The sequence below is a fragment of the Cimex lectularius genome, unplaced genomic scaffold (genome assembly GCF_000648675.2).
Source record: "Cimex lectularius strain Harlan isolate CLEC.00 unplaced genomic scaffold, Clec_2.1 scaffold335, whole genome shotgun sequence".
Lineage (NCBI taxonomy): Eukaryota > Metazoa > Arthropoda > Insecta > Hemiptera > Cimicidae > Cimex > Cimex lectularius.
In genome coordinates, this window is record NW_019392870.1 from 49,178 (window position 1) to 69,005 (window position 19,828).

Here is a 19,828-nt window from a genome sequence, read left to right on the forward strand (position 1 = left end):
CTTCAGAATGTAAAACAAATAAGTCTGCACTTTTTTTTCTAATTTGTCATTAATTTGAGTTATCTGTTCGAAAAGAAATCGTTGAAATGCGAAATCTAAATTTAAAAAAAGTTGTTTCAAAATTTAAAAAAACTTGCGATTTTAATTGAAATCATGTGTTTACATTGCCTAGGTGATTTTCGCGATTCCATCTCTTTTTATATTATTCTGAAGTTCACTGTTAAAGATTAAACACTAGGAACTAGAGATATTTATTTTTCTAAAATAATTTTTTGAACTCTTTTTTTACGGGAGAAAAAACTGGAATTGGGCACTTTTGATTTTCAATTGGGTCTATAAGTAAATTTCTAAAAAAATCATATTAGTTCAAATTTAAAGTCAAACACCTGACCGAATTGAACAGTCTTGTTTGATATTTTGCCGGAAACAGTCGTTAGTTTTATTGTTATTTCTTTATTATTATTTAAATAACATGGTGAGTACTTTTTATTTTGCGTTTACAGCTTTAAGCTGTCTTAGATTAGCATTTAACAATGATATTTTTACGTTTAATAGCAGGTTTAACTTTGTTCATAAAACTTTTCCAAAAAGTTGTGTAAGTACATGAAAGAAAATGGTATTCGGTTTGCATAATTCTGAATTAACTCCCAAATCAATTTGATTATGCTAATAATGTAAAAATTTAAATAATTTGAAATGGCAAATAACATTTTTTTCCTTGGACGGTTAACAGCTGTCATCTTTTACTTTAAACTTAAAGCTCTTTGACAAAAACTTTTTTCCCTTTTAACTCTCTTTTAAAACCACATTTAATCCAAACTTTTTTAACATGAAAACTTGTTCTAAAATTTAACCCTTCTTGGCCCATATTTTTCTTATCTTGGGCATGACTTTTTAAACAAACGTTCAAGATTTATTGTCTAAAGTACTTGTATTTTTTAAAGCTTTTTAAAATTTACTGCAATGGTTTTAAGCTGTAAGTTATTAACAGTTGTATTTAATTTTTATCCCAAAAAATTAATAATGTATTTTCCGAATAATACAGATAATTTCAAAATATAAACATTGGTGAAAAAACATCAAACTGTCATAATCCGATAAAACTATTTAATTACATACAAAAAAATAACTTTTTCTTTAAATAATCTAAAAACTGATATTTGAATTACTGAATTTTTGACCATCATTTTTATAAAAATATGTCGATATAAGGCCGTGACAATTCTTTATTTTTTTACTGCAGAATATTTTTCTATGCTTCTTTTAATAATCAAATTTGTTTTTATAAATCAGTTAATTTCATCCGGCTAATATTTTTGTATGTTTTCTTCTGATTAACCGTTGAACTTTTCAAAAAGAAAAATTAATATTGTATGGAAAATAAACAACTCTCACAAAATCTTCACTAGATAAAACTTGTCAGCCCTTTTCACGGTTTTGTTAATAGTTATAACAACGCGGAATGTTTTGTTTTGTAGAGGGAAGTAATATCAGTGCATGCTGGGCAAGCAGGAGTACAGATCGGAAACGCCTGTTGGGAATTGTACTGTCTCGAGCATGGTATTCAACCAGATGGTCAGATGCCTTCGGACAAAACTGTCGGAGGTGGAGATGACAGTTTCAACACGTTCTTCAGCGAGACAGGCGCCGGAAAACACGTACCAAGAGCCATATTTGTCGACTTGGAGCCTACAGTAATCGGTAAGTTGGTAGGTAAGCCCGTTTTTAACTCGTGTCACTGATTGCCGTCCTTTGCAGATGAGGTACGAACGGGAACTTACAGACAATTGTTTCACCCCGAGCAGCTGATCACAGGCAAAGAGGACGCAGCCAACAACTACGCCAGAGGACATTACACCGTTGGAAAAGAAATCATCGACTTGGTGTTGGACAGGATCCGTAAACTAGCTGATCAATGCAGTGGATTGCAAGGATTTCTTATTTTTCACTCTTTCGGCGGGGGTACCGGAAGTGGATTTGTTTCACTCCTGATGGAAAGATTGTCTGTAGATTATGGCAAGAAGAGTAAACTTGAATATGCTATTTATCCTGCACCCCAAGTGAGTCGAATTTTGAACTCCAGTCCAATTAATTTGAAGTCCTTTTAAAAAGATTCGTTTTATCTAATTATTTTTAGATTTCCACCGCCGTCGTTGAACCTTACAATTCGATTTTGACCACCCACACCACTCTGGAACATTCCGACTGTGCCTTCATGGTAGACAACGAAGCTATTTACGACATTTGCCGACGAAACCTAGACATTGAAAGACCAACGTACACAAACTTGAACAGATTGATTGGACAAATCGTTTCCTCCATTACGGCTTCACTTCGGTTCGACGGCGCCTTAAACGTCGATCTGACCGAATTCCAGGTAAGAAACATGAACCATTGATATCGTTTAAAACAAATTAACGACGATTTACCATTGCAGACCAATCTAGTACCGTATCCTAGAATTCATTTCCCCTTGGCGACCTACGCACCGGTGATTTCAGCGGAGAAAGCCTATCACGAGCAACTCTCGGTCCCTGAAATTACAAACGCGTGTTTTGAACCAGCCAACCAAATGGTAAAATGCGATCCACGTCACGGAAAATATATGGCCTGTTGCTTGTTGTACAGGTAAAACACTGAACATTACGTTATTAACGGGAAGTTTCCGTATCGTAATAAATGCTGAATGTATTTTCTTGTTTGACAGGGGAGACGTGGTCCCTAAAGACGTCAACTCGGCCATCGCGACTATTAAGTCAAAAAGGACTATTCAGTTCGTGGATTGGTGCCCGACCGGATTCAAGGTAAACCCATCAATCGTTTATAGTTAAACCTAAAATAGTTATCAATCGTATTAACAGGTCGGAATCAATTACCAACCACCGACTGTCGTGCCTGGCGGTGATCTCGCCAAAGTGCAAAGAGCTGTCTGCATGCTGGCTAACACGACAGCCATCGCCGAGGCTTGGGCAAGACTTGACCACAAATTCGATCTTATGTATGCCAAGCGTGCATTTGTCCACTGGTGAGCTTTTCGTTTTATGAAGTGACACGATAAAATGTCATAAAAAAGTACAATCGGATTTAAACCTCTTTGACAACAGGTACGTAGGTGAGGGCATGGAAGAAGGAGAATTCAGCGAAGCCCGTGAAGATTTGGCCGCCCTCGAGAAGGACTACGAAGAAGTCGGAATGGACTCGGTCGAAGCAGGAGAAGGAGAAGGAGGAGACGAAGCATAAATTACAACCCCTCTAATACCAAATATTATATTATAAATGAGCATGTGGCGAAAACACAAATTGTCTTTTTTCCGTTTTAAAACACCCTATTGGCCAATTGCGTTTGATTTGGAAACTGGCACGAAGGGCAAAACGTTTTAAACGGGCAATTTTACATTTCTGATTCCGCAAATTTAGTTGAATTAAAAAATTATTCGTAAAAACCGGTCTTTTTATTTACCTACATTGTATATTAAGCCTTGGAGAAACATGGACACAAGTTGAAATATAAATTGTCGACAAGTCAAGCCCCGAGATATAAATTTAAATTTTTATAATTTTCATATGAAAAAAAAGCATTAGAGTCCACAGGGCGGATTGGAGTGAGTTGTTTATTCCAACCATTAAATTTTCCTGAAGTAATCTTGTACTACAGAGTTTTTACCGACCTCTTCTCGGTCAATTATTCTTCTTTGTACCTTCCCCTCTAATTTACTTGCTTTCCCCTTTCTCGTCAAATTGGACGTTCCTTCTCAAGAAAAAATCCTATTTATTTTTTTTTCTGTTCATATTCTGTAAAGAATTTCAATTTCCTGCTCTAAATAAATTGGTTTGAGTTTAAAGAAAACATTACTAAACCTTAACATAGTTCAAATTGATGACCGTATAAAAGATGTAAACTGGCTTTGATTTTGTTCGACATTTATCCTGTTCAAACTACGAATTGATAGTTTCGTTGGAAAAAACTTCCCTAAATATTTCAGTTTTGTATTACAGGTTTTTGACATTTAGCTTTTACAGTTTTATTTCGTAGGTAACGGGAATCCGGATTGTAACCCCATATGGCACCCTGCTGACAATGTAGGGAGGAAGTGAGCATATGTTCAAAAGCTGTTTCAGGAAGCATAAATATTTCTTATTATAAAATGACAAGTAGCACATATGTACAAAAAAGATTTGTCTTAAAAAAATCGCCGTTTTCTTTTTTAAATAAAACGTTATACCATTGTCACTTATTGTCAATTAAAAATAAGTAAAATCATGAAATTTCTGATTTTTTGTCATAATTAGGATTTTGTAAAGGTTTATTAAATATTGTACTAGTTGAGACATAAAAAATTGCTCTGAAAACGAATGCTGACTGGTTTCTAACTATTTATCGTCTCTCGTCGATAATTTACTGATTTAATAATTTACTTCTCTCACGATTCCTAGCAACTGCAGAACATTTCATCCTGCATAGTATTGCCTAATATGAAATTCGGTTTACCTCATTGTCATTCTTGTCCTCAACAAATATCCATACGTTCACCGATAAAATATTAATAATAGTCGAATAAAAGCATACATTCGCACTTTGATCGTACCAGTTCACTTAGCCCTAGTATTTTTGTTGTTTTGATTAGTGATGTTTGTTCAGCGTTAGTGAGCCTCATGGGCTTTCAATCCTCCCAAGCAAACTTCATAAATACGTGTTTTGGTTTACATTCATTGGCGGTGAACAAAGAAGTATGAAGTAAGAAAATTGAAATCTTTTTTATGAATTAAATTTTGAAATTAACTTTTGACTTTTCACTGAGCCAGAATACACTACAATATTTAAATTCACTATTTTTCGTGGTCCGCTTGTCCAATTAATATCATTCAATTAATTAAGGTTTTAAGTTGAGATAAAAAAAGCCAGTGTCACGAGCGGGATTCGAGCCCACGACCTTCGGCTAGATACGCCGTTACTCTACCACTTGAGCTATCGTAACTTCGATCCCCTCGGGCACTAACAATATTTAAAGTTTATTACGGACTTCTGGGACTTATTTCGCCAAACCCCTATAATGAGCCCAATGTTTTTCGATGTACCAACATTCTTTAAAATTTCACTCCAATTTATTAAGAGAGCTGTGAGCAGTGCTAGCTTTGTGAAACCCATTGGTACACCTTTTTTTAACCATGTTCCATTAGACAGAACCCTCGGTACTTGTCTAATATTTTTCTATCTAGTATCACTAAAAAATTTCATTGAAATTGGTGACTCCACCTCCCTAGCCTTCCCTTTTCGCTCAAGTCAACCACATATTGTCAAAAAACAATTGCTAATTGCTACATGGTAGTGTTTTGCCACCCTTATTGTTTTGATATACATGATGAGTCTCCGACATCTAGGCTGCACTAAAGACAATTACATCATTGGTAGTAAAGTCGAAATCTGTTTGAAAATGAATTGAAAAAGACATTTGTGAAAACAACAAAATTACTTTTGTTTTGGAGTAACGAGAAGGCTGAAGAAAAGGACAAGGAAAGTTTGATCAAAATACCCATCGGCCCTCGTTCGTTACATGCCAACTTCCCCAAAACGCAAATCCAAAAGACAATGGGTTAACTACATAAGTCCTATGCGCAATGGGAATATTTCTCTCGATAGTTGCATGAGAAATCGAACATTTCAGAACGGCAGAACTCTGAACTTAGGACATGTTAGGGCTAGAATGAAAGCAGGACTGCCGACTGGACACTGCAGTCTCCGGAGGCATATGTATAGAGTCGGAGTAGCAGAAACAATCCTGTGCAGGTATTGCCAAGAAGAAGAAAAAACAAGAAGCATGTCCTCTGTTGGTGTGAAGGCCTATACTAAATGAGATCCTACTCCTGAGAGGAGGAAGAGACAAGGTCAGGAAGTTACATGACCCTTAATGATGTTTTAGGATCTTTTAAAAAGTCATGAGCTTCGCGCGCAAGGTCGTAATGAGACCAACTCCTAACAACCTATGTTGGAAGGAGGACATCTACAATTGCCGGTTTGGCAGATATTAAGAATATAATTGAAAGAACCGTTTCATCATCATATTGCACAATGGGTTAATATTTCAAAAATTAATTAACGATATTGTTAACACAAAATCCGCTTGTACTGCTTATGGTTGATTAAATTTATCTAAAACGTCTTAAGCTTTTCCAAATAATTTTAGTTTATGCATTTCGAGGCTGTTTTCCCTCAGTACATTTTTTATTTTGAATCTCAACAACAAGTTTAAAGTTTTAGTCCCAAGTTTTGAGAAACCATTTGGGATCGGTATATACATTAAAAAAAGTTTTTCATCCAGGAGGATTTAGGTCGAGGGAGTAAATATGTATGAAGCGGTTATTCAATTACAAGGTTATATGAACCCTTGCGGTGCCAGTGTTTTTTAAAAAGTTGTATTTTTACAAACATATTTTACCATATTCAATGTTTGGAGAATTATATGTATTTTACACGCGTTAAATATATTACATTTGTCCTGAGAACCTGATATGTTTATTTTTTGCCTCTTTTTTTCTGACCGAACCTTTTTCATAAATTAAAATACATATATAAATTTAAAAATTAGGGTGGTGTGTTCTTTGTTTAGTTTTAATAATTAATTTTGACTGTACGGATAATCAAAAAAGAAAAAGTTGCACTAAGTTTTGCACGTTTCAATTCACGTTTCACTTTCAAAAGCATGAATCATAACTTGAACGGAAGCCTATACTTGATCATCTTTTTAATGTTGTTCAGTATTGAACGAAATAATCTCACGATAGATTTCGTTCAACTATGTATTTTCTTATTGATCAACAAAAGTGAGAACTCGCCTTAACAGGCCTACGAGTTGCTTTAGGTCTACCGGAAAGACCTAACGGAGTTAAGGGCTTAGTAGAACGCTTTCAAATCTTTTTCTGCAAACTCTGCAAAGTACAAAATTCATTTTTACGTTGGTGGAGGATTTCATAATTGAATTGCTTAAGTTGTGATAATTATTATAATTATTATAATTATTCCATCTAAAGTAGATCCCGGACTATTTTACTATGAAATCTTTTTGAGAACAAAAAATATCAATTACTGTTTTCACGCTATATAAACAAAAATAAGTAAATATCGCATCAATTAGCATTAAAATAAAATGACAAAATCAAATTTTTAGTTTCGTGGTGATGAAAAGGTACGAAAAATGCTTGGTAGCCATTTTGTTTGTTGTTTGATGAACGCGTTTCGGCCTTTCGCCATCAGAGATATAAGCAGGGAATGACAGAAAACACAAATCATTAAAGATGGTGAAATGCGTCTGACAGGTTAAAAATACGAAGATACAAGAGGTTCGTCACCCCGCAGACCTCAGAAAGAATTCTCACAATACGTTCACAAATTTCTGTGATTGAGGTCAGAAAACTAACATTAAGGAAGCAACACTTTTTAATTTAAAACAGAAGAAGAAAAGAAGAAACAGCATTTATTTTGAATACAAAGATTTTCTCTTCTCTCTTTTTTAAAACATTACTTTTAGGTGTGAACTAATGTTTACCTGCCAAGTTGACTAAAGTTAATTAAGAGATGCAACAATACATTAGAAATTCGATAAATGGATGAATTTAACAATTTCTTGTTTAATTAAATAATTGTTCAAAGCTTTCCCTAAGCTTCGGCGGGGAAAAAAAGAGCCAGAAGAAGAAAAGGTTATGCAGTGAGGAGGATGAAACAGCCACCCTTAACATATTCGAAAGGAATGTGCCAGGTGCGCACGTTAAAGAACATCAGTGTCATTCTGATGGCATTGCGACCCCCAATGGGAAGCATACATACTGGAAGGGAGACGTAACCTGAGATAAAAAGAAAACCCAGGGAAAGAAATTGTAGCAACAACGGTCAATGACCTCCTTAAAAGAACGATTGAATCGACATATTGAACTAAGGAACTAGGAAAAGTATAAGTCTGAAGGCTGCAGTGCTCGGGAGACATGAAACCTGCACTTCTTACATTTCTATTATCATCATCAAGCCGAACCATAGCATTCATATTCCATCGCACCCTCGGAAATGACATTTGTTTATTATTATCTTTAGTTAACAGGCCAACCGCAGCCGAACCAGGATTCTGGTTGAGCTCCTGACAGAGCACTGCCACATAAGAAGGCACATGCACCGGATAGGAGTACAGACAGAAGAAACACGGTGCAGATACTGCCAGGAAGGGGAGGAGACCGCAGAACTAATTCTATGTTTCTGTGAACGCCTATTTAGGTGCCGGTTCTTGCAACTAGGACAAAAAAAACTGCAAGAAGGTCATACACTAAGAAGCCTCTGGCAAAACTGTGTAGGCTGATTAATAACCTGAAGCTGGCCAGTGAGTTATAAATAACAGGGGAGCACAATAGATATATTTAGGTTGAGGTGCAGTAGGCCTTGTGGCCGGTTTTTTTTTTATCCCTATGCCTAGTTAACAGGCAAAAAGTAGGAGTAACAGAATGTCAAAATTATCTGTTTATAGAATCAAATCCTTCTATCTCTCTATTTTGCTATTTGCAAGAGGCCATCTTCAAATAAATTAGTCAAGAAGAATATATCGCTCTGATGATGATATTATCACCAAAATTTGACAATAAATGGTTTCTATTCGTTTGGCACTCGCGTTTTGTCAACTTTAATTGTGAAAAACTTAATTGTTTGTGCATCAGTGAAAAGGATTCCTTCATCGCTTTTGGGCATAGGTGCCAAAGGTTTTCGCCAAATTATACAAAGTAATTCATAAATAAACCTCTCAATAATAAAAGGCTACATTCTGGCTTGATGGCCAGTTTGTGAACGATGTTCAAGTTCTCGTTATGGACAAGTTTTCTCATTAAGGAATGCGCTTTGTCCAAATAATTGTTAAGCCATTTATCCCTGGTTATTTATTCATGGTGGATCAAAATCTGAGTAAACGATCGGGCATGGCCAGGGGAGTACATTAACTTTTTTTCCCCGGAGATCTTGTTTGTCGGCGGTTTGGCAAAGCGCATTTGTCCCATTCCGGCTCAATCCGATACCGTTTAAACGTCCGAGGGGGGTTTTATTGACAAGTGTTATAGGTCTTTTGTTCCAGGGTCCAGGGTGGGGTGTTGCTATGGGTACGGCCTTTGTCGGTCCCATCTGCCTCCTGCAGTCCTCCCTGGGCGCACACCCTCCTATTTCGAGACGGTGCCCGGATCTGCCGACTGAAAATCCGCTCGCCCTCGCCTCCGCCTCCGACAAGTTTTGTCCACAGATTTTCATCGAGTAGACCTCAAGAAGTCACTCCCAATGACTTTCAGCTGATGCAAAGAGACATCTCACGGGGTTCTGCAGAAACTCGGATCATCCGTGACTCTCTCCGAGGTAAGACCCTCTTTAATTATTTACCTTTTTTCCTCCCCGACTCTCAAACAACCCCCAACAGGGAGACGTCTCTTTTACTCGCTTTTATCTCATTAATAAACTGTTTCAGATACGTTTTTCAATTATAAGTCATTTTTATTTATTTACGCCCCTTAATGCATAAACAACTTGCTTCATCGCACTCCATTGCAAAATGAAATAAAAGCTTTTTAAGGAGAGTTCATTCTCATTCCTCAGGCCCCATAAAATACAATTTTTCGAGGTTTTATGTTTTAATTCCAACTCGAATATTCGAAATAACCATAAGTAAAACATTTTTGTTAATATGTAATATTTTACCAACGGAATAGTGACATATATTTTAAACAACTTAAGTTCAGGATTTACGAACTTAAAAATTCAAAATGGAGAAACAAAAACAGGCAAAAATGTATCAAATATAACATCAGTTCAAAAGCATTGGTTATTTTTTACCCTGTATAATTTTAATTAAATATTTGACACCTGTTTATTTTAAACCACAAGATTTAGATCCAGTTGGACCACCATGGAATCCAGTCTGATCTACATGTAGAATTAACAACTGCTGGTCAGTAACTACATCCTTACTGATTATCAATGCTGGGTTGCTTTTATCTACCTGCACCGAGACATAGACCACTTCCTGATCTATCTCCAGAATTAAAAGCTACTGGACAATAACTATATGCTTACTGATTATGATTGCTTGGTTGCTTCTACCTCTACCATGGCTTGGACCATATCCACTCTACAACAACAATTAAAAATTGCTGGTCAATAACCACATCCCTACGGATAATTACTGCTTGGTTGCTTTCGTCTACCTAATCAATAAATTGTCAAAGATGAGGAAACGAAAAATTTAAACTGACAATTTAAGCAGTTGGAAGAACAAGAAATGTTTTGATTAATAATGAAATAATCCAATGAATAGCATCAGTTCATCAGAAGCCATGGCACCTATTATTTATGGCACCAGTAGATCAAAATATTTTTGGCAGGTACACATATTGTGTGTATAATCAGACCATACACCAAAAAGGAATCTTAACTACTATGGCTCACTAATGACTAAATATGTTTTGACACCGGTGTTTTGGTTGCTTCAGTTTCCTTCAGCAAAATTGACTTATCTGGTGTGTTTTGGGTTAACATTTGTATCATGATCATTTACTCATTTTAACAATAAATAAAAATTCAATATAAGCAAAACTGAGCTGTCAATTTTCCAAACAAGGGCCTAAAGATAATCCTTCAAATATCTATTGATGTTGAAAAATCACATGCATTACACATGATTACATTGTATCAAGATTTATAGGTAAAATCTAAGATTGCAATAATATTCATGTTTTACGTAAAATGCATCCAGGCCTTTAGCAACATTGTAGAAGTATGATATAGCAATGCTAGCTAGCAGAAACACCTATATTTTACAAAAAGAAGCAAAACGTGGAGGCACCAAATACAAACCAGTAATCTTTTCATCCAGCAATCTCTAAACATTTAGGTTTTACACTAGAACTTAACTTATAAAAATCACTTTTTAAAAATGCAATATAAAAACTTTTAAGGGGATAAATCTCAAGATAGTTTATGGCCTATACACTACGAATATTCATACAGTGGACAAACAGTTTATGAAAACAGAGGCAAAGAACATCAGCAAAAACTGCAAAGATTGCCTGTCTGATAAGAGCAATGCATATAACTACATACCATGTAAACAACAATGGGAATGCTCTATCCATTCTGAGGATGACATTAAAAGAGCAAACAGACTTTTAATTAGGAGTATATCCCTAAATATTGGCCATAATACGATTAAGTATGATGGCTGCAAACATAACTGACAAAAAAATTGATTTTGACACACTATCAATGTAACTCCCAAATTCCAAATTGGAGCCTTATAAAGGTACATCAATGAATCCAAGATAAAGTTGAATTAAAGGTGTCCAGGCACAATTTCTTCCCAGCAAAACCCTTGAGACACATATCCATAATTTTTGACATTGAGGTTCCATAAAACTTGCCAACTTCAAAAATAAAATAAAAAACTTCTGCCTGTCAGAATCACAAAATTTTTATACCAAAAGATACAGGAAGACATCTAGCATTTTTTAATCAATATTTTGAGATTTCCAAGTAGGTCTCTCCCCTTATTAATACTGCCAATTTTAGTTCAAATGAAATAATAATTATGAGATAGTGAACTTAGGTTTTGTAAGAGACCAGACCTTAGCTTGATAGACTCTGACCATCCTGGTCTATAGTAGGACTTTGTCAGTTAGACATATTTTAGCATGTCACCATCTTCAGTGGTAGATTTTTGAAATGGAGAGATGCAAACACATGTAAGGCAGATAAAACCAGTGAGAATAGACAGACAGTGATATTCAGAAACAATTATGCTACATAATCATTATTGTTAATTGTTTTAAAGGTAATTTTTCTATTCTGTTATCTATGTTATACATTCAAAACTATCTTTTTTCAAAAGCCATCATCTTTTGCCTGAATGCTAACCAAATCTGAAAATTGAAAGTTCTGTTCTTGCTTTTATACTGTTGCAATATTCTACTTGAAATATATTTTTGGTGCATAAGTGAGTATTGTTGTTTCAAGACATGGAAGGAGTTGGTGGTTATATGTGTGCCGAAGGGCAAGTGCCAGGTAGGAGAACGCCATTAGGAGCAGTTGGGCTTGGCTCGCCCTACTATTTTCCTTCATCTTCTACCCACTCGGATGAAAACACACCAGAAACCCAACACCAACAAAATCATGCTAATAGGTAAAGTTATTTGTGTTGGTACACTTAGTACTTAGCAAGCTTGGGTTTTAAACCAAAATTATGTCGTTCTTTTATTCTTTGGATTAATAAAACAAAATTGAAAATCAGTGTGACTTCAGAATTCCTCGTAAAGGTTTCTGTAAACTAACAATCTAGCAAAAAATATAATTTATAGTTTCTTTCAGCTTTATAAAATTTAAAACATTTTTTTTAAGATTGCAAGGAGGACAGAGCGGTTTAAATAGTGGAGGTCCTGGGCAGAGTTCAGGAGGAGGAAAGGCTAAAGGAAGACAAGGGAAACTCGTAAGATTAAATATAAATGCAAGAGAAAGGAGAAGGATGCATGATCTCAATGATGCTTTAGACGAACTTAGAAGCGTCATACCATACGCTCACTCGCCCTCAGTGAGAAAACTTTCTAAAATAGCCACATTACTCTTAGCGAAAAATTATATATTAATGCAGGCGAATGCATTGGATGAATTGAGACGGTTAATTACTTATTTACAGGTAATAACATGATTTTAACAAATTATCTGAGATATTGACGTTTTATTGAAATTTTAGGCTCAAGGGCCGATGGCGATTCCTCCAGGATTTGATCTCCATGCTGCTATGTTTCCTGGAAAACCATTAGAATCTCCTGCTAATCAACAGGAGTCTTCATCTGATGGGCCCCTTTCATGAATTAGTAATTCATTCGTCCTTTCATTTTTCTTTTTTTTTAATAATAAATAAATAAAATCACTTTTCTGTAAATTCTAAATGTGCTCGTTGAACAGCACAATGACAGTTTTGTTGACTCGGTGACTAAATGCACTACTCCGTAATAATGTTGAACTTGAAAATATTAAATAGAATAACAATTGTGATTTCTGCAATTAAAAAATGATATAAAAGCAAGTGTGATAATTTGAATAAAATTATATTTATTAGTATTTAAAATGAGATTTTGTTATGCGTGATCAGTAGATATTTATTGATATTATTTTTTAACAGTATTACTGTCAAGGCTATGCTGTCAAACTTGCCAAACTGATTTAATATGTGCCAAAGGATTGTTTCCCTTAATGTAGATAGTAAAAGTGCCATAATAATTTTCCAATTATTATATAAGCCTGATAACTAGCAATAATAATTAAAAGCCAAAAAATGAATGTCTGTAGAAATCTAGTCATTAGTGTATTCATAAAATGAATTATGAAGTGCGTATTCATATTTCTTGTAGACATTTTTATTTCAAAACTATAATATTATTTATTTGTGTATTTTAAAGTGTTTATTTATTTACATCAGCCAAATATAAAAGAAAATATTAATTTATTTAAAAACATCCTAACTTGTAACAAAATAAAACATAAGAGGATGCAACGTTAGTCAAATTTAATGTATTACCAAACATTTATGTAAGTATTATTTAAAATTTAAAAAACACTTCGATGATTCATGATAATTGATGTTTATTATATACATAATAATGTTTATTGTGTGTTAGATTAGATATTGCAACTTACTGCAAAATTTATGTCCATTATAAATTATTTAAATGAATTTTTATCCCCAAAGAATGACAAATTTACTACTCGACTATTTTATAAATTCCAACTTACGACATTCCTTAGATTTGTTTAAAATTTGTATAGATCTAATTAAGTTGCCGTCCTCTAAGACTGAAGTTATAGAGTAAGGTAGAGAATGTCCTATGCATGAATACTGTCAGAATAATAGGGATGATGACATTTTTAATTTTGATAACTAGTAAATAGTTCAATATATCTTTGCATTATTTTCTTCATTCATTATTAGTGATGTTGTAATTCAAATACAATTTAAATTTTAAAAACAACAATGGCATTCGTATATTACTAAAAATTTGTAATAGACTCCTTTGATGACATACTGTTTAGTTAATGGTTTTGCACAATCATTCAGTTTATGTTTGGACAATTTTTTTTATATATATATATATATATATATATATATATATATTTTTTTTTTTAGAGGCAACAAATTGCCTTATGAATCAATGTGTAATAAATTTTTCAATATTAATGAATTTAATTTATGACCTTGGTTCATCATTATTCAAAAAATAAAACATTTCAAGATGATGACTTGATTGTTTTACTGAGTAAGTTTAGTAGGATAAAATACTCCCATTAACACATATAAATACAAAATATCAATTGACAATTAAATCCTTCATAAAAAATTTCCTTGATGAAACTACTCTAATTAAGTAGCAATGAATTTGTAGCAAAGTTTGAAATAGAAACTACACACCAGACCGCATCTCATGATCTCCAAATAATCGTTAACTAACGGTCACTAAACACCACACATAACTACAGTTCAAAAGTAAAAATCAGTTTAATTTGATTTAGCACAATTGTGCGGAGGAACTAGTAAGAATATATTATGCACCCTAAAAGTCACTCAAAATTATCTAATAACAATAATTTGAAATAAACCGCAAATGTAAAACACAAAGTCGCTATACAAGAAATTTAAAGTTTTCAATTTAAAATAATTTGTTTTTAAATGTCCATGTCTTTATATGTTTAGATATAAATTATTACATAAATCCTTAAACTTATATATCACCCAAGATTACCATGCATTACCATGATTTACCAAAAAAATAAATACAATTAATATAATTTTTTTCCTATAACAGTGTACTTAAATACACTGATGGACAAAATAAATGCACCACACTTAAATTTGAATGCATTTTATTTATGCACCTATACCAAAAATAGGTTTGGAGAAATGATGAAGGTGGGGGTGAATACGTAGCTTTTCAATTTTTATGCAAAGATCGTTGAGAAGAAAAGTTAGAGCAGGATTCAAACCCACAACCTCTGGCTTCTTCTCAACCATCATTGCATAAAAATTGGAAATAATAAATCGATACTAATTAAATAAATATGTAGAATAATTTTTTGTAAATTATGGTTCTACTCACAGTTTGTTGTTTTCAGCTTTCCAGATTTAAAGCTTAAAGCTCAGCACAGGTTGAAGGATTCACAACCAACTTTCTCGATATGAATCGTAAGACTGAACACAACTAACACTGATAAATACTGTAAGAAAATAATTTTTAATTAGTGATTATTTTGTATGTATGCCACATATTATTTAGGTACATATTTAAAATAGGAGGTAAATCAAAATCTATTGTATTATTTGTGCATTTTTCTCCGTGTTTAATTTTAATTTTTTTTTTTTTTTTCAAATTTCTCAAACCAACCTTTGTTGAAACTGTATATCACTATTCTATTTAAATTTAAATTTAAATTGTGTTTTGTTTCATTTAGATGGTTGTTAAATTCAGATAATTTGTTTGATTTAAGCACATATTTTTTTAACTCTCGTTTTAATTTCTATGCCACTTTGTCCTATATATTTAATATAGCAATCATTACAATTAAATTGGTAAATCCCATTTTTGACAATTTGTCAAGCTCATCTTTAAGTTACTAGCAAGTACAGCTCTCTAGAGCCTCTCAAGAGTAAAATAGTCTCAAGTGGTCAGGCACCTAAGTGAACTTAAAGCCGCATACTAAAACATCGAAAAATTCTAAAAGCCTGATTATTTATTCTAGTTGATATTGATCGACCTCCACAGTTTAAATTGATGTATTGGATCTTCTTGAGGTCATTTTTATTTAGTTAGGCCTGATTATTTAGTTTGTTTAAATTGATTCAGGTGTACAGGAAAAATTATACAACTGTAGGTGGACTCTTGGCTGCCAGGCAGCTCTGTGTATCACTTTTTAATTGGTGGAAATGCTCTGTCCACCTTCACAAAAGTGGCATATCTTAGTACTGTGTCGAGCTTTATAGCATCAGAGTATTTATTGGTAAAAGTGGCACAGTTGTTTTAATAATTGACCAATTTTTTTCATAAACTATTCCTGTGTGTCAAGGGATCAATGATTGCCATTGATGCATTCATGATGTAGAGTTTATTTTCACACACACACGCACACATTTTTTGTTTAATATATGTATAAATATTTCACATCACATGGACAAACTGATTCTAAATTTGTTAACAAATAACAAGAAGGAAACTGCTATCAATAATGATAATAAAGTCTGTCAGTTTTCAAATTCCACCTCTTTGGCAACTTTAAGGCAAAAGGTTATGGATATTCTTCTCATTGCAGTTTAATACCAGGTAAAGAGAAGAAAAGTTTGACCTATATTACCTGTTATTTCAGGCTCTTCAGATTTCACTAACAAATCTGGGAAGTATGAAGGCTCAGCTTCAAAGTTGCAGGTCAAAAATGTTACAGAAAATCAAAATATTGTAAATACTGAATTACCACAATTATATTTTCTGCGAAAAAAAATATCCTTAATGTCTTTAATAGAAATCTAACAGAATTCCTAGTTCTTATGCTGTGTTTTTCCCTTCATTGGGGAGAAGTAGTACTAATTTTAGAATTATTTCAGTTTTCAATGTTAGAAGAATCGATCACTTTTTCACTCATGTACATTTTGGATCAAAGTATGGCCTTGAAGAAAAAAGCAAATTCTGTTGTTACTGCCAAGCTTTCGACCTATTTTAAATCATCATCAGAACCTATATTAATTTCACATCATGAAAAACAATTGTTAAAACTATTTTACAAATGGTTTTCATAATTTGAAATTAGTATAGACCCCAATGATGACCTTAAAATAAGTCGAAATTACACAAATTTTCATGGTCCTCTTGACCAATTAATATCTTTCCATTAATTAAGGATTTTAGTTGAGATAAAAAAAAGTCAGTGTCACGAGTGGGATTCGAAGGTTAGACAAAACTCGTGGGTTCGAATCCTGCTCATGACACCGACTTTTTTGTCTCAACTAAAATCCTTAATTAATTGAAAGATAAGTCGAAAGGTTGGCAGCAAGGATTGAATTTGCTTTTTTCTTCAAGACAATACTTTGATCCAGAATGATCGTTATTTATTTTAGTTTCATTGTTTTTTATTTTAATAACATTCTTAGTTATAATTTTTTTTTTCATATTTTCAACAAGGTTGTCTTTTTGACTTTTACGTTGTTTTATAGTTTCAACAATTTTTTTGAAAGTTTTAATTACACTATGTTTAATCATCAGTAAAACCTTTATTTCAATAATTAATTTTTATTGTAAATAACAAATTAGCCCTCCAAGAGGAAAGCACATTAGTTTGGGACAAAAATAATCTTAGTAAAACTTACTTCATGGATATTTATGGTTGTTTGTTAGGTTTGTACGTTGACTGTAACTGCCATGAAGAAATTAATACACTTACAGTCATTCATTGCCTCCATAATCATTAGAGCAAACTATATAACTTAAATTACCGAGAACTAATATATACAAGAAAGTATCACAACTCAAAAAGGGGTAGTTTTTTTTATTAGTAGTACTACTAGATTTTTAAAATTTGGTGTTTCCTCTTGAGTCTTGAACAAATGAAAAACAATGTTGATGAATCATGTCAGTTTATATTACCAACAACCGTAATTGCGTGTACTTAATACATAAGTCAAAAACAATTAAACTTCCATCTCTCTCCTGTAAAATTTTCTTTTGTTGTGTCACTTTTATTGTGGGTGTGCGACGTCCCTCTAAAAGCTATTATAAAACCTCAAAAATATAATATTTAGTTGGCTTGTTAGGCGCGTTTTTCATAAGTTCAAAATTGAGCGCCAATAAGAATCAGTTTCTCATTGGAAGGTCGCGTTGACGGTTGATCCGGCGGGTTCACTCATGTCAAGAGACGTACTTGTCAGTTGTCAATCCTTGGACAGTTGGACCTGAAGATGTGTGTTTAACGCTCGAAATACGTATTGTTGAAAACAACAAATTTGTGAGTACAACCACCTTTTACAAAAAATTAAAAAAGTTTTAGTTGTAAAAATAAGACATTTAAGAAGAAAATGTTTATTATCTAATTCTAAAAAACAATTATTGAGTAAAGAAAAAAGTAAGTTAAATGCCTTTTCACATTCATTGGAAAAGATTTCTGGTAAAATACTTAGTAGTCCTTTCCGATTCGTCAAGGACAGCCGTTTCCAATTCTTCTAGGGTGTTAGGAATTGGGTTTCATTGTCGTGTCAATTAAGTTGGTCCCAAATGTGTTTGATTTGGTTCAAATCTGGACTTCGAGCTGGCCACACCAAGCATTCAGTTTCTTTTCCTACCTCATTCAGTTCAATACCTCAATACATGCTCTGATTGCATTTGCAGCAATCCTCAGTGATGTGGTGAGGGGGGGGGCAAATGTTCATGTTCTTCGGTCTAAGTACCTCTCTGCAGTTAGATTGTTAGAGATCTTCCTCGCACAACAACTAATTCGGTGCGTGCGTTCAAGTAAATGCCACCACAGGACATCAATGAGCCACCATGTAATGCCACCTGAGGAACCATACATAACGGGGTTTACCGTTCTCTTGAGCGTCCCCATATGAAATTGCGCCCATCTGAAGACGAGCCTAACTCTCACCTCATTCGTAAAGGGAACTCGTCCCCCATCTTCCAATGTTCAATTTACTTGTTACCGTGCGAATTTAAGCCTGGCCATTTTCTGAGCTATTGTAAGAAGAAGCCCACAAGCCAGGTGAAAGGCCCTGAGGTTATTTTCATTAAGCCTTCTTCTTATAGCCCTTGAAGAAATCGAAACATTTTGGAAATGTTTTATCAGATTTCTTATCTCCTTTTCCGTAATGCTGCAATTCTTAGAGCCTAATGACTGACCTCGGTCGACCTGTCCTGGCCTTCTAGTGTGAAGCCCTAGAAATCCTTCTGAAGTGCAGAAAACCCCTTCCTGTTGTCAAGTTCAGTCAAGTACACTCAGTCTCCTGGCGACTTCACACTGGATGTATCCTTCCCCTAATAATGTTATGACCCTGACACTGCCATATTCACTCAAATGCCTGGCTGGAGCCATTGAATAAGGTTTGAGAATAAGAATAATATAAGTTGAAATCAACAAGGAAAAAGGTTAACTGAAAGCGATCTTTAGGTGTAGCAGAATGGAATGGCGTAATGCTACTTTTTTTGCAAATGGGTTAATCAGTAGAATGGATGTAATCTTAAACTAAATAAATTGAGTGGTGCGTTAAAGTTGTCCATCAATGTATATTTATGGAAATAGAATTAATATCAGTAATTTCAGAACTTTAGTCAGTTACAAAAAATTTATACATTCATACATGCTTGACTCAAGAAATTAAGTCTTTCTTCTTTTTTTCTAAATTAATGTTTAAAAGAAAAACAAAAGACGGAGAAGCCCCTGGGTCCCTCCTTCTTCGGCGGTGGTGGCCGGGCGGCTGGCTGTACGCGTTCCCCAGAACTGACACAAACCACACACACACTCACACTTACATACCACTGTACACATACCGACCCCTAACTACATAAAGGCAATGATAGCCCTCGTTGGTTTTTTGCCTATATATATATATATATATAAATTAATGTTGTAGACATTTTATATTTTACAACTCTTGCTATCCAGCACAATTATTTATACTTATGGGAAGTAGGCTGTAATAACTGTAACAAAATACTTTTATGATTATATGCTAATTTTATTTATTTTTATGTATTTTAATTATTCAACTTCGAATTTAAAAAAAAATTATTATCTTTT

General features: G+C 33.8%; 2 protein-coding genes across 2 annotated transcripts; both read left to right on the forward strand.

The window, feature by feature from the left end:
- The first annotated feature begins 202 nt into the window (after nucleotides 1–202).
- Nucleotides 203–3,443, forward strand: LOC106672457 (tubulin alpha-1D chain-like). Its single transcript, XM_014403915.1, has 8 exons — nucleotides 203–475; nucleotides 1,479–1,701; nucleotides 1,759–2,060; nucleotides 2,138–2,377; nucleotides 2,438–2,628; nucleotides 2,708–2,804; nucleotides 2,862–3,025; nucleotides 3,105–3,443. The coding sequence occupies exons 1-8, from the start codon at nucleotides 473–475 to the stop codon at nucleotides 3,238–3,240; spliced, it is 1,356 nt and encodes a 451-aa protein (XP_014259401.1). The 5' UTR covers nucleotides 203–472; the 3' UTR covers nucleotides 3,241–3,443.
- Nucleotides 3,444–4,653: 1,210 nt separating this feature from the next.
- Nucleotides 4,654–13,475, forward strand: LOC106672416 (oligodendrocyte transcription factor 2). Its single transcript, XM_014403823.2, has 5 exons — nucleotides 4,654–4,735; nucleotides 9,099–9,370; nucleotides 12,020–12,185; nucleotides 12,401–12,695; nucleotides 12,753–13,475. The coding sequence occupies exons 1-5, from the start codon at nucleotides 4,731–4,733 to the stop codon at nucleotides 12,870–12,872; spliced, it is 858 nt and encodes a 285-aa protein (XP_014259309.2). The 5' UTR covers nucleotides 4,654–4,730; the 3' UTR covers nucleotides 12,873–13,475.
- The last annotated feature ends 6,353 nt before the right edge of the window (nucleotides 13,476–19,828 follow it).